The sequence below is a fragment of the Perna viridis genome, chromosome 2, assembly GCF_037379345.1.
Source record: "Perna viridis isolate PV_CMFRI_1.1 ecotype Kerala chromosome 2, ASM3737934v1, whole genome shotgun sequence".
NCBI lineage: Eukaryota > Metazoa > Mollusca > Bivalvia > Mytilida > Mytilidae > Perna > Perna viridis.
This window is the reverse complement of record NC_142446.1, coordinates 4,254,133-4,269,495: the sequence shown is the minus strand read 5'-3', so window position 1 is coordinate 4,269,495 and position 15,363 is coordinate 4,254,133. Positions and strand designations below refer to the sequence as shown.

The 15,363-nt window shown below is 32.8% G+C and overlaps 1 protein-coding gene and 1 long non-coding RNA gene across 3 annotated transcripts; one reads left to right on the top strand and one right to left on the bottom strand.

Moving 5' to 3' along the window:
* Positions 1–1,558: 1,558 nt before the first annotated feature.
* Positions 1,559–12,972, bottom strand: LOC148623352 (barrier-to-autointegration factor-like). Of its 2 annotated transcripts, none has more exons than XM_088565162.1 (3): positions 12,867–12,972; positions 6,581–6,710; positions 1,559–3,545 (listed from the first exon to the last, which is right to left on the bottom strand). In XM_088565162.1, exons 2-3 carry the CDS (start codon positions 6,704–6,706, stop codon positions 3,399–3,401), a joined length of 273 nt encoding a protein of 90 aa, XP_088421288.1. In that variant the 5' UTR covers positions 6,707–6,710; positions 12,867–12,972; the 3' UTR covers positions 1,559–3,398. The 2 variants fall into 2 exon arrangements, with proteins under 2 accessions (XP_088421288.1, XP_088421287.1); XM_088565161.1 differs by having other exon boundaries at positions 12,900–12,972.
* LOC148623353 (uncharacterized) lies at positions 4,270–9,747 on the top strand. The gene is made up of 3 exons (XR_015919419.1): positions 4,270–4,360; positions 5,256–5,346; positions 9,624–9,747. It is a non-coding gene; the product is annotated as an uncharacterized LOC148623353 (long non-coding RNA).
* Positions 12,973–15,363: the final 2,391 nt, after the last annotated feature.

Genomic DNA, 15,363 nt, shown 5'->3' with positions numbered 1-15,363 from the left:
GGAGAGAAAAATGCCATAAAATTATCAACTAAGTAGGAAAAATAAACATCCCACTGCACAATACTTACAAGAAATCAATTAATTTACAACAATTAATAACCAAAACAATAGACCTGTAATTAAATTATTATAAGTCTCTGTCAAAATAGATCAGATTTTAAATATAATATTTTGCAATTAATTTGCAATGTTCATACAATATGGACAGATGTAGATATCCCTATATCTTTGTGTTCATGGAATAACTTCTAACTTTCGTAAGCAAAATCTCTGCTTCCATTTGGAGGATGAATTATCTCCATGACAAGCATGTTACAGACCGCATTTTTAGTGCCTGTCCCAAGTCAGGAATTTCTGGCCTCTGTAATCATGGTTTCGTTTTCACCTTCAGTTAACTTGTATGCTGATGGAGTAATGGGAGAAACCATTTCGCGGTAACTGTATATAATGTTGTTTTGGGGATATGCCCAACCTGGCCTGTGGTGTGAGGGTTCCCTCGTCATTCATGGAGGACCCATGGATGGCCTTGGGCTGACATTTTTCATCTCGGGTGGTCACCATATCCATTCTCGTTATATACAACATAATTCCCAACCTCAACACCCACTTAAGAGTGTAAAGGAGTCGGGTTTACAAGATATGTCGACAAATGGACAGGATGACTTCTTAATACTGTACCGTTAAATTCTGTTTGAAGAATTCATTAAATCTCATTCAAAACTTTATAACTGTTATTTCATATCCAATTTTGGTTCTGTAAAATGTTTCACTTAGATAAAATCATATTTTGAATGTGAATTTAAATCTCTTTTACTTGAAAAAATAAATTTGTAATGGTATTTATATGTAAACCTCTATTTTCGTATAAAATTTCAATTTAAATGTTATGCACATATAGTTTAAGTCTGGAATATTTATTTAAAATTTCCATGGATAAAAAGAATTTTATTAGCAATTTTGGGAACCAAAAGAATTTTTCAATTATCTTCAAAAATGAAAAAAGTTATGGTGATTTAAAGTTGATGCCCCATACCACTCAATGGATTTTGCCAACAAAAACCAAGTCACAGGTAAGTGATGACATCACGAAGAACTCTCCTATTACTGGTGCCCACAGTAGTCAGTAAGTCAACCCATTTTGCACAATATGACAAAACCAATCACATTAAATTTCTAATTAAAACAACCGTTTTGGTTGTATAATTTATCATTAACAGGCCATATCAACAGGTTGAAGAAATACTTATTGATGTACTATTTAAATTTTCTGCAGCTGAAGTCTTAAATTTGATTTTTAAAATAAGTTCACAGACATATATTTTATATATATTTGCTGGAAAGGAGGTAGGTCATTTCAGGTAATTGCTAAATTTGTGACACATCAAAGGGCAATGTTATTGCTATATCTGAAACACATCCAAGCCCAAGGCTGATTTTATTGCTACATTTTCGACTCCCAAGGCTGATTTTGTCATTACATTTGTGAAACACTCAATGTTACTGCTACATTTCTGACACATTTAAGACTGATTTTTACAAGCAATAACCAAGTGTTCAGTGAATGGTAAAACAAGCTTTATCTTATTAAATACAAACAATACATAGTATTAATGAAGACATACTGCACTAATCAGAGATGTCTAGTTCTCAACAAAGATTAAAAATTACATTATAAGTAGAGTGAAACCTAATACTCCTGGTGCCACAACCCTATTCCATCACATTCATATGTTCAATATGGACTAAAACAATCATTTATGGTTGACTCAATAGTAATTCCAATTGCACTCATAGTTGACTCAATAGTAATTCCAATTGCCTATGTAACATTTAATTTGATTGGTCAACATCACAAAAATCAGTATGTTTATTATATAAAGGAATGTGGCATATTAATGCCTTCAGAAAAAAAATAGTGCAATCAACATTGACACCAAAGAAGGTGAAAACAGTTTTTGTTGCATAAAATTGGAATTATAAGTAATAAAATTATTTTTAAATATTTTATTGATGTGTAAAGATGACCAAATCACTAACAAACATTCAGACTTAAAGTAATGTTTATTAGTGATTCACGTCACATTTACACATCACTGAATAACTTTTTTCCTAATAACTTTTATCACTTTATTGAGTTGGCTGGACACCAGAAGGGAAGGAATAAAAAAACCTGGAGGTGTTCCATTGAAAAAGAAAAGAAAGACCTAAATTTTAAATGATAGACAGAAGCAACAATTCCAAGAAATAAACGGAAAGGAATTGTTCATGGCCTTAAGTCTCCACTCAGAGTAAAGCATCAAGTCAAGTAAGCCAGTATTCACATAAGACATGTTAAAAAATAGAATTAAGCAAAGTAATGCTCTGTAATAAAAAAAATATTCATATGAACCAATTGAAAAATCCTCATTTAAGAGATCAATACAGAGAACAAGAGGCTCCCAGGAGCCTGAATCGCTCCCCTTTTTGAATTTTGCCTTTCAAAGGCAATAAATTAAACAAGAAGTTGTCCAACAATTTTGACTCAAGAAGTCTTTGGTAGGACTTATCACAAAATCTTTTCAACAATTGAAAGTTTCTTTTAATCTATCATAGTTTTCAAGATATTGACTGAGAACTATTAAAAAAAGTCATTTTTCCCCTTTCTAGGGCAGTAACTCTTACATGTTTTTCGACGAATCAAAAATCCCCACATCAGTTCTGTGCAGGATACCCAAAGGAACATAAATATCAAGTTTGGTTCTAATTAGTCTAGTAGTTTCAGAGGAGAAGAGTTTTTATAATTGTTACCACAACGACGGACGCCAAGTAATGGCCTGGTGAGCTAAAAATTAGTGAGGGAAATATTGATAAAGGAAGGTATCATATACAAACTACATAAAGTACCCCAACAATTCAAAGTTTTCATACTGTAAACATATTAATTTCGTGGATTCTATAAAGTTAATACATTCCTTGGTATCAATTTAGGCAATTTCAAAAAAATGATTAGAACTAAATAGTGAACAGTCAATTTCACAGGTACAATTTTTTCTTTTTCTGTCCATCGCAAAAATAGTTAATAATTAGTATACCACGAAAATAAATATATTTACAGTAATATATTTGTGTATCAAAACTATACATGTATTTTTCTTATAAAATTTTCAAATTTTCCCACAAATTATTCTTAAATTTCAAACATGTGATACACATTCAAAATGGCTCTTTAAATATAGCTAAGTTCAAAAAGATTTTACTTTCCTATTTGGACTATTTTACTGCTGTTCTTATCCTTTTCTCATATAATTATCTATAATGACAATCACGAGTTACAAAAGCAACATGTAAATCTTGTCCAAAGTGAATCGAAACATCCCTTTGTCACAGAATTGGTTCAAATGAGAAGATAAACAATGTTTTTACAAGAATTGATCACACCACTCTTTCAAACAATTGTGACAGTCATTTTGCTGCTTGGCATTGGCTCCAATAGTTTCCTTTAACCAGTCTTTGAACATATCTTCATCCTTCCGTAACACTAAATACTGTCCCAAGACAACAAAAGCCTACAAATAGGAAACAGTAATTACTACTGAATCTGTGTGCATCTTAATTGTATCATACTACTGAAAATTACTTTAAAGTTTCAATATAAAACTTACGTCTCATCTCTTTTATTCCTGTGTTCTAACTAAGCAAATGCAATGGCTTAAGAAATAATTCATGGGTTTAAGTTTCAGGCTTAGTTAAGCCCAATGCAATCCTGACAATTGGAACAATACTAAGCTTAATGCAAATCAGAATGAAAGGGATGGGACAAACTGGGCAAAAAAAAAAAATTTCTCAAGAACAATTTGAATTAATATGTATCACATTCACTTACAAGTGTTATTAAAATACATTACTAAAAGGAAAATTTGCATGATTAGTCATTGAATTAAATTTCTTTTTGAGTATTTTTTCATTTTTTTTTAAATGAAAAAAATGTCCCATTTATTTTTTATTTAATTTTGATATGACTGGGCAGGCTAAACCAAGGTCATACTCAGAATTTAGATTGTGATTATAGCAATTACACAGCTATTGGTTCTGAATAGGATGGAAGTGGTCAATAACTTGAACACTAGATTTAGAAATTGAAACTTTATACATACATGTATGGTAATTGAAAAAAATGCTTATCTGGAAAAGGATATAACCCTTTAATCCATTAAAATTTTCCTTTTGACAGTTTTGTGATATGGAACCTTCCTGTTGACAGGTTTGTGATATGGAACCTTCCTGTTGACAGTTTTGTGATATGGAACCTTCCTGTTGACAGTTTTGTGATATGGAACCTTCCTGTTGACAGTTTTGTGATATGGAACCTTCCTATTGACAGGTTTGTGGTATGGTACCTAGTGTAGTTATACATTGAAATCCATTCACTTTTATACAGGTTAATGCCTTGGAACCAGGAAGACATTTTTTTCCTTTAGTATGGTTAGGGTCATCAGCCCAAGAATCAACCCATCCTGATTTCAGTGATATGGAACTTTATGAAACAATTTTATTGAGGTCCCTACAAATGTATACATGTACTCATGTTGCTTCTGGCCACTTTTCTAGGTAGTTAAGGTTATAGCTACAATAATAAATCAAAATCTTTCTTTTTGATATGGAAACTTGTAATTTCTTTTTAACTTTTACTCTTGCTATGATTTGGAAACCAGAAAAAACCTTTTTTTGGCCCTTTTTCAGCCATTAACTCTAACAGTTCTGGTAATTACTCCCACAATCAATCCAAGTCAGACCTTTGTGGTACAAGATCATAGAGATCTATACATTTATACTTTTAGCTACATTTGTATGTAGTTAAACTTTATAAAATGCTTTTTTTGCCCTTTTTCGCCCTCTAATTCAGCCGGGGCTAAAACCAATCAGAATGGGTCAATCTTTTCAATGTGATCATTACTTTCCTCTTTTGTCTACCCCAGACTTGACTTTTTATGAGCAACTTGGTAGGTGTTTCTAGAAAAGGAAAGGATATTTACTCTACTGGTCCATGCTCCAAGTTTTTAGTGGAGTCCGAGTTTCTCTTTTGCTTTTGTTGCTTTGTACGTATTATTATGCATATTTTATGTACTTTGTTGTGTGTGTCTGTTTTCCCTGTCTGGTCTTTGTCCCTTGATTACATTCTTTTGATTTCTGCTAGAATTCTGGTTTCCTTGATTACTTTTTCAACAATAACAATATTTTCAACATTTATTGCCATTTCAACGATTGTCTTTTTGCAGACCTGAAATGATCCGAACGATCAGATCTACAAAATATTCAACTGAGTTGTGGTAATAACAGACTCTGTACAGGAGTAACTGCCCTTGAAAGGTAAAAAATAGTCATTTTTGCAGTTTTTGGCTTATGCTATAAGAACAGTAGCAGATAAGGAAAAGGTTTCAATTGCTGGAAAATGATTTATTCCTGACATAAAACATTCATAAGGCGAAGAAATAGTTCCAGGTGAGTGATCCATACTGTTAATACATACCGGGTACTATATTGTTAAGTATCAAATTCAAAATAAGTTGACTACAATATGACAATGCAGTGATTGGGATTACCATGCGCCATAGATGCATTTTCTCTTAGAATGACACATTGAGTAACTAATGTGTCGCATCATGTGCGTGCATTAAGTTTCCGTCATTGATGGTGGAGTGTTGTCCACTACTTGTGACAATAAAAATGGCATGAACTTGTCTTTTAACAATGTTTTTATTAGCTGCAGTCAGATGTTTTGATCGTCACGTTTTCGAGGGGATTTGAAGACCTGGGAATGAAACGTTACTTTATCGATTTTTTAGATTACATATTCTTGATCGCTTACGCATTTGAAAGAACAATAAACATTGTTTTAAAGAATAAAAATAATGTGATAATATCAAAAAAGCATGGACTGGCGGTTCCATTTGAAATTGAAAATGCCACCAAAGACATTTTTAAGCTCGACCCAAAACAGAAGAAATTATCTTTTTCAAAGACTAAAAATATTAATGATGATAATTACCAGAATCAAACTGCAATTGTCATAGAAATTGTCATGAAGCATCCCAAAAAAATCCAAAATCTGATTGCAGCTTAACAAAAAACAAAATCTCTTTCCTATTATTTGTGATAAACTACTTTAATAGCCAAGTTAGGGTCTAATTGATGGGGGAATCTGTGGACCAAGATAAAGGACTAGACAATACATTAATATAAAAACTCAAACAACAGAAAAGAAAAGTGATTTGATGTGACAATTAATTGACATGTTTTAAAATTGTTAACTCTTAATAAACATTTGATATGCAGCGTAAATTAATGTTTATGTTACAAAGGTACCTTTGTTCTTCATTGTCTATCCTGTTTTAGCTGCTAATCCAAATTTTGTCCCTTGTTTTTTTTTAGAATGGCCCACTGAAATTGAAAATGTCCCATTGAATTGATAGGTAAGGGGCTATAGTCCCATTGACAAAAATTTTAATCCCAATCACTGACAATGTGTGGCTTTTGGGGAATATCTGTACCATTTGAGTTTCAAGAATTAATCACCAAAACAAAAAAACATTACAAAACTTACATAGTCAAAACCTGCATCAACAAGTCTAGAACCAAGGACTTCACCAATACCTGCCAACTCTGTTACAGGCTTTTCACCCATTGGCTCCATTACAAAATTTCTATGTTTCTGTGATGTAGATGACATTTTTCTGAAATAATAAAATCGAGTTTGGAAAATACAATGTATTATTCAAAGTACTGTACATGTACAAATAAAAGAACAGTGATCAATGTCCCCACCCATCACTCTTTATATATATATATTAAAATGGTATGAACGCCATTGAAATAAAATTTACAAATACTTAATTTGCCTTAAAGATTTATTGAAGGAACATTTTGGAATCAATCCTTTTATCAAATCAATTTAGAAATGTAAACATAAAAATACCAAAAAACAATTTGATGAAATTTGAGTCAGTTTTATTTGAAAGGGAGATAACTCTCATACTATTACATGTAGCTGATAATAATTGATTTTTTTTTACTTATAAAAGATTCAAAGTAGCAATATGTGGTATAAATTTTATCCAAAATCATTACAGTTTGTTGAAATTGACCAGTTACAATTTCAATACAAATCTTGGTAGGCTACTGAGTAGTTTAAATAGCTCTCTAGGTAGAAATCTGCCCTACATTATACCAATGTGTCCTACTTAACTACATCAGAACACCTATGTGATCTTTTGGACACTGTCTTTTAAGTTTGAATAGCTGTCATTATAATGACCTTAACCTCTTAAGGTCAAGTAAATACAACTCACTGAGGCCATTGTCATCATAACTTAAAAGACAGTATCCAAAAGATCACAGAGTTCTTCTAAGTAGTTAAGTAGGACACATTGGTCTAGATATTATACTTCCATGGTATAATGTAGGGCAGATTTCTACCTAGAGAGCTATTTAAATTACTCACTAGCCTACAGAGGTGGGGTAATTGTAATTGTTAATCAGCTGTAATCGATTACATTTCTTCAAGTAATCATTAATCAGCCAAAAATCTGATTACATGTAATTTAATTTAATCAATTACATCTAAAAATATCCTGTAATTCTGATTACTTTATGATTACAATAGAAATATTAAAGCTTCAAATGGTATTTATGGATAATGCATTATGTCAGCAACAAAAAAAAAGTGAAATGATTGTTAATCATACAATGCTGCTTTGTGTAAATTTTTCATGTTTTTTTCTTCTTTTTTTTTTGTGAAGATATTACAAAATGTTAATTTAATAGCAACAAGTTAAAAATATTATTCTGATGAAAAAAAATCATCTGCTTCATTAGAAAAACTTTTCAGCATAGGAGGGAAAATATTCCCAACAGACTTAATTTAAAACATTTTGAAAATTGATGATGATCAAGTGCAATTGTTCTTAAAAATTCAAGTGAAAGTCACACATTGTCATGATAGTAATAATAATCTCAAACAGGATAACATATTTAGTTACATAACTAGTTTACAATATGGTCCTGCATGTTGAACTTATGTATATTTGATAGATCTATGTGGTAAATTGGTGATGGTTGACGTTTTACTATACTTTTAAAAATGATATTACCTGTTAAATTCAAAGAATTTAAGGCCTTATGAAAAATACAAATAACACAAACAAAATGTTCCAAAGCTTTCAATTAATTCATAGTTATCAGATGTAATCATGAATTTAATTTAACCATATATTTGACACAGTAATTGTAATTTAATCAATTACACTTAAAGTAATCGGACCCACCTCTGCTAGCCTATAAATATTAGTATCAGAGATGGGTTCCATTACTTTCAATGTAATTGATTAAATTACAATTACTTTGCTAACAGTGTAAAACTGTATTTACTGGGATGATAACAGTCATGTTAAACCTGGAACAGATGTTAAACTTCGGAATAATCACACAAGATGATCTAGTCCACAAATGACACAAGAAAAGGACTCAAAACACAAAATTGTCCTATGAAGAAAACCATACCTCTAAGAATCCATGAACACTATTAAAATATCAGATTACGAACTACAAAATCATTAGAAGTCTAATCCAATCTCCTTGTGGGGCGAAAGTAGCATGACAGCAAATAGAAAAGGCATTCTTAGAAATGCTTTTGGTACCAAATCAATTTTTTGGGGAAACTCGCTCTCATTAATGGAGAGCATTTCTTCAGAAAACACATAGGACCAATGTCTTTTAAGTCCATCAAAATTTTCTTATGGATAGTGATTGCATAAATTAATAGTCACATGAATTCGCTGAACAATGTCCGTAGAAGGTCACAACTTCAAAAAATTTTCACCAAAGTAACATGTCTTAACTACATGTATATTGAGCATTGAACTTGAAAACAAATGGGCATTACTGAAAGCAAAAAAAAATGGAGGATATTATTTATTTCCAATTCTCTACCAACCATGACTGGTAGCCCTACACACGTTAAGCAGATGATTAATTTAAGACATGCGCTGCAGTACATGTATGTGGGATCAGAAGCAGTGATCAGCAATAAACAAATGTAAACTGCTTGTGAAAATAGGTGACTTGCGAAAATAGGTGACAAGACCATATCTGGGGGTGTTTCTAGAAATGCAGAGGACGCTTACTCTACTAGTGCACAGGGTTCACGTTCCTAGTTTTTGACATAGTCCTATTTGCTCATTTGCTTTTGTTTCTTTTAGTAATACTGCCATTAGTGGCCATGTTTTTTAACAGATCGAAACTCCAAACGGTCAATTTGTTAATACCCTAAAAAACAAAAATACCAACTTTCATTGAATTCTGTATAGTAGTTTCTGAGGAGAAGATTTTTTAAAATAATAACATCAAAAACAGCAAAAAAACGTCCAAAAAGGACAATAACTCCAACATAGGTCAAGAGATTTTCACCAAATTTTGACCACAGATAGATCTCATCATGCTGAATACTTATACCCTTGTCAAAATTTGGTTAAACCTAACCGTTTTGGAGATATATGCAAAAATCTGCTGTCTGACCCCTATATTTTATTTTTAGTAATGACAGCTATGTTTTTTAACACATCACAAATCTAAACATTCTTTTTGTGCAGGATACTCTAAGGAACAACCATCTTAAGTTTCATCCAAATCCATTCAGTAGTTTAAGAGAAGATGTTTGAAGGAATTGTTAACAACAAAGACAACAATGGATGCCAAGTGATGGCAATAGCCCAAATGGCCTATGGCCAGGTGAGCTAAAAAAACAGCAACTGACATAATATTAATTGCAATATATACCTATGCATTTATGAACAAGATTTAGATAATAAATGAAAAAACACGCAAGTTATTAGTAACTTAGTTACTGTTGATTTCTCTCATCACACATTATTTCTGGACTTTAGAGAAAAGCACAATTGTATCTTCTTGATTTGTACAGTGAACTGTTCGTGATTCTCCTTTGAAAGAATTGTCTACAAGAAAAGTTTGAGGCTTTGTTACTTCGAATTTCAAAAGCAGATATTTTTTTTCTTAATATACCGAATACTTGCATAGTACACTAATATTTACATATTTGAATGTTGAAGAAGTTTTCAGCCTTATAGAGAACTCAGTCGAATGTCTTGTGTTCCGCCATATAAACCAAAAGGCAGAAAAGTATATATGAAAAATGGTGGGACAGATAAAGCAAAAGACTGGGCGTGTGATGGATACAGATGGGTACACAAGGGAAGATATAGTATACCCAAGAATAACCCGTCCGTATTTGTAAGATGTTATAATATAAGCACCAGACTGAAAGATGTCAACCTTTGAAATTGGTGATTTTTTTCCTATCTGTATTAGTTTTTTGGCATGTTCTATTTCAAGGTGGTGTTACATTGTACTTTGCCTGTTGTGTTTCTGATACGAATAATGTAACTGCCTCCAAGAGATGTTGGATTAAACTATCAGACTCAAATTCGCTATCATTCCAACAAAAAAATTCATATAATAAAGGGAAATAAGTTGTATTGTAAGACAAGTAACTTAACACAGGAATTATCAAAGATGCAGTTTAAGTCTATAAATGGATTTCAGTACACAGGATATGTCCCTGTATTTTCAGACAACGAATGGCATTACTCCATCAAAATGAATCCTGTGTCTGCACCTGCTGTACAAATACACGATTCGGCCATGACCATTGAGTAACCTCAATTCTAACTAACAAAGCTGTGTATTTAAACCCGCATCGCACTATTTCGGCATCCACACAAATTCAACTAAATGGAATCTACCTTCCAGATCAACGTCATATAGACATCAACTTTCTGACTGTTCAAGAGCAAACTAATAATACTGACTATGGACTTCCTGCGATTCCGTCTATGACAGAATATTGTTTTAACAACTTTACTGAAGGATATTCTGTAGTATTCGATATAGACAAGATAAGAAAACATCTTGAGAACTGTAAGACTATGTCTCTGGTTGTAACTTGCCAAACATTTCTGAGGATTTAGTCTCTTGTGACCTTTGTGAGCCTTTCTGACAACTACACATTCACCTATTTAAAGTGCAGATAAGTGGTTTAAATTACAAAAGGGGAAACATACTATTTCATAAAATTTAAAACAAAAGAAAAAAAAAACACAAAATTGTAATGTTGACAAAGAAATCAATCTTAAACCAAATACTAGAAGTTCAATGCCTTTCCTTACACAGTAGTTAAAAGGATTTATTTATCTTTATTCTTTATTTATCTGTATATTTTATTATTATTGGCACTGAGAATGACATGGGGTGTCTTCCTTTCGATAACAAGCTAATTTAAAACTGAAAATATTCCACCTTAGGATACAACAGTGAATTATCCGTTAATGTCAATAAGATGCAATTGGATTATTGATCACTGTGCAGATTATCTGATATGGGTTACACAAAATACTGAGTTTGAAATTTTTTTCACAAATATCTTCCGTTTTATGTTTTTCTGTAACAATTTTGTCGATTATATATAAAAAAACAACTATCTCTTTAGCTATATTTTAATTTTATTACGCCAAACACTTTAGACAATCTATTTATTCAACTCATGGAAAATTCTTGAAATATAAAATGTAAAATATAAAAGTTCTGGAATTCCAGTTTGGATTCAGACTACACAAAATGGTATCGGGTGGTTTCACCCTATTTACATGTTCGCCCTGATTGGTGAGTGGTTTCGCCCTTATCAATTAACAGGTAAATGATTGATGGTTTAATAAATAAAAGGTATTGTTATTCATGATAAACTAATTAGTACTCTAAAGAAAAATAAAACAAAGCTTTTGTTTCGTCATTTGTACCCGGATTCACACAAAATACCAACACCCTGATCTTTGTTGTGTTTCTTGCCTGGTCTTTAGTTCATCCCTGGATTCTTTTTATTTCTACTTGAAAAATTTTCATGGTAGTCCTATGGGCTATCTAAATTTTGCTTTATTTTTTACAAAATCTTAGAACAGAATTGTCATTTCCATCCGTCTACCTAATTAACCTCTGAAGTAGTCCTGTTGTCGTGTTGACCCCTGAACAAAGTTAGTGTTTGTTTGTTTGTTGGGGTTTAACGTCCGAGCAGCAATATTTCAGCTATATTCAGACGATGAACATGAAATTGATGATAAAATGAACATGAAATGATGATGAAATGAAAAAGGGATGGGACACAAGGACAATGGGGTCGAAAAATTTTGATTGCCACTGGAAATAGGGAGAAGTGGGTAGGGTCGGGCAATTTAGCCTTCTGTGGCTGAGCCCTGTGGTTCCTACTCCGAAAGAATACCACAGTAGGGTTCTTTAACGTGCAAGGAACGTGGCATCTTTCCCAACATGGTGCACCACTATGGTGTGCAGTCAGGTTTCCGTATTATAGCCTGACAACCCCAGCATGTAACACACCAGGGGTACCCCATTCCACCACCTGGGGCACACATCCCAGTTGCTCTGTGGGCAGAGCGCCCTAGCCCCCGGCTAAGGTTCTGAGCACTATTTAGTCGCCTTTTACGACAAGCTTAGCACTGCTGCAGGCCTATTCTTTTAACACCCGGTCCTGCACGGGTAAACAAAGTTAGTGTTAAACTCTGTTATTACTCTTTACTTAGGGACAATACGAAACGAAGTATTTATTATCGAACACTGGTCAAGAGGGTAATTTCTTTACATCACGTCATCATCATACGCTACATAACATAAGCGGCAAGTTGATTGTCAGATTGATACACAAATTCACTAACGACACTATTATCCAAAATGAAAGTAGGGAGTTCTAAACATTTATAAAAATCGATACTCTATCTATAAAATAAGAAGATCCGGAGGATATAACTTATAGTTTAAGCTATTTAGCCCTTGAATAACCATACCTGCTAAACTGTAGGTCTTCGTATAACCGATAAATTTGGCGCTTACTAACACTTACTGGTTTCTTGAAAATGTAAAAATAAAAGTGAGACCAGTTTCTCTCCCTAGCCAAATCGTACCAGCGAATCTCGTACCTAGTTATTATGAATTAGAAGAGCTAGTTGCAAATATATTAGACTTGACAATATTCTCCTGTATTCTTTTGGAGTGAGTAATGTAATAGATCTACGCACTATGAAAATTTTCATAAAAAGCCGTTGAAATTAAAATGTCTGTCCAGCCGATTTTAAATCTAGACATACACACCAGGTGTGCTGGTAGGGTATTTCAAGAACCACATGCCGAGTTGCATGCCCATATAATGTCACACCCGGCTAGATGAAAGAGGAATGGAAAACTATGACATGGTAAACAAATCGGTTATCATGGTGCAGATAGATACACGGGCCACAACGATCCACATGATGACGACCATAACACTTTTGTAGTGGTGATATTACATTTGTAAGGAAATCTATTTCTGTCATCGTGATATATGGCAACACAATCCCGTTCCAGGAGCCTTATTGTAAGAATTTCTGCAAGGTATAAAAAGTCCATGTAGATTTGACAAGCTCAGGCATAACTAAACTACAATTGTGACTTGCGACTACTCTTGCAAAGGATGTGAAATTTGCAAAATTTTGCATGTATAATGTTGTAAAAGTGGAAAAAATTGCGTAAAATACATTTTAAAAGAGTTTCATTTTCAGTGGAAGCCTTATCTTTATTTTTGATTTTCACATTTATATTATTGAAATAATTTCTTAAAGATTTATTCAAAATTTTGTTTTTAGAGAAATGCTTTTAATGGATTTAAAAGAGTAGTCAAGGGAACCAAGATTCTAGCGGAAATCAAAAGAATGTAATCCAGAGACAAAAACCAGACATGGAAAACAGACAAACACAACAAAGAACATACAGTAACTAAAATAATACATACAAAGAAACAAAAGTAAATGAGCAACTCGGACTCCACTAAAAACTGGGAGCATGATGGACCAGGTGCACCGGTAGGATAAGCGACCTCTGCTTTTCTAGAAACACCCGCCGAGTTGCTCATAAAAAGTCAAGTATGGGGTAGACGAGAGAGGAAAGTAATGATCACATTGACAGATTGACCTATTCTGATTGGTTTTGACCCGGCTGAATTAGAGAGCGAAAAAGGCTCTGGCATAACGTATGAGTTGTGATATGAAAACTCCTGAAGTGCTGAAAAGATGCTGCCACAGATGAAAGGAAAGTTGTCAATTCTGAATGAAGAGTCATCACGTTTGTCGTAAAGTTTGATCAATAGTTTTCCTTTACCATCGATCTCTTAGTGTAGGTCAAGATATGAGGCTGACTTCACAGTGTCTGTAGTAGCATTTATCTCAAGTTCTTTGGGGTAGATACTATGTATAAATCCCGGAAACTAGGATTGTTTAACGATAACACGAAACTGAGATTAAAGGTGTAAATAAGTTAATTGTGGTAATTTACATTCTCTATACCACTGTAAAGAGGTTTATTGAGAAATAAAGATATATATAAAGGTTAATTTGTATACATGGCATATTTTCTCATCCCCATACTTCATAGGTTCAGCGGTATTATGCATAATATGTACATTATTTACAGTATTTACAACGTAATGTATGTATTTAGCCAGGACGGCACACATTCTTAATGATGACACGTATAAAGTTAAAAATATTTTGGCAAGTTGATTTTTGTTATGTGAAGACATCAATTCATTTAACAACGAAACATTTGGTCTAGTATAAAAATTTTTATGGATAAACTTTTTTCGATACTCTAGAAAAAAGAACATGTCATCATATAATGATATTCATTACCTACATCATAAGTATCACATAGTGTACATAACCTGTTTTCTCTTTAAATGTTGTTCCATCGACCTTGTTCTCTAGACAGTCTGTGATTACTGGTCCGAATTTTGCGAAATAAAAAAATGATCTTTATCACCCAAAATATCAAAGTATTTCTGAAATACAAGATCTCCCTTTAAAATTCCATAATTTGTAGCTTTAGCACTTACATGAACCATATCATTCCACTCTTGTTGATATTGATCTAATAAACATGTTTTAACGAAAAGTCTGAGTAATCCATACAAAAGAAAGACCACACTCATCGAGTACCTTTTTATCATTAAGAAGCCATGGAAATGAAATACCACGGTTTGATTGTATCGTGTACAATAATTTATACATTACTTACGAATACTTTGCTTCCTAGAAACAAGTTTTGTCCAGTATAGTACCATTCTATGTTTTACATCTAAAAGTAATGGATGACGACCCAATTCAGCATAAACTATAACACTTGGAGTTGAAGTCTTTAAAGAGTAATCAAGGGAACCAAGGTTATAGCGGTAATCAAAAGAATGTATTCCAGGGACAAAGACCAGACATGTAAAACAGA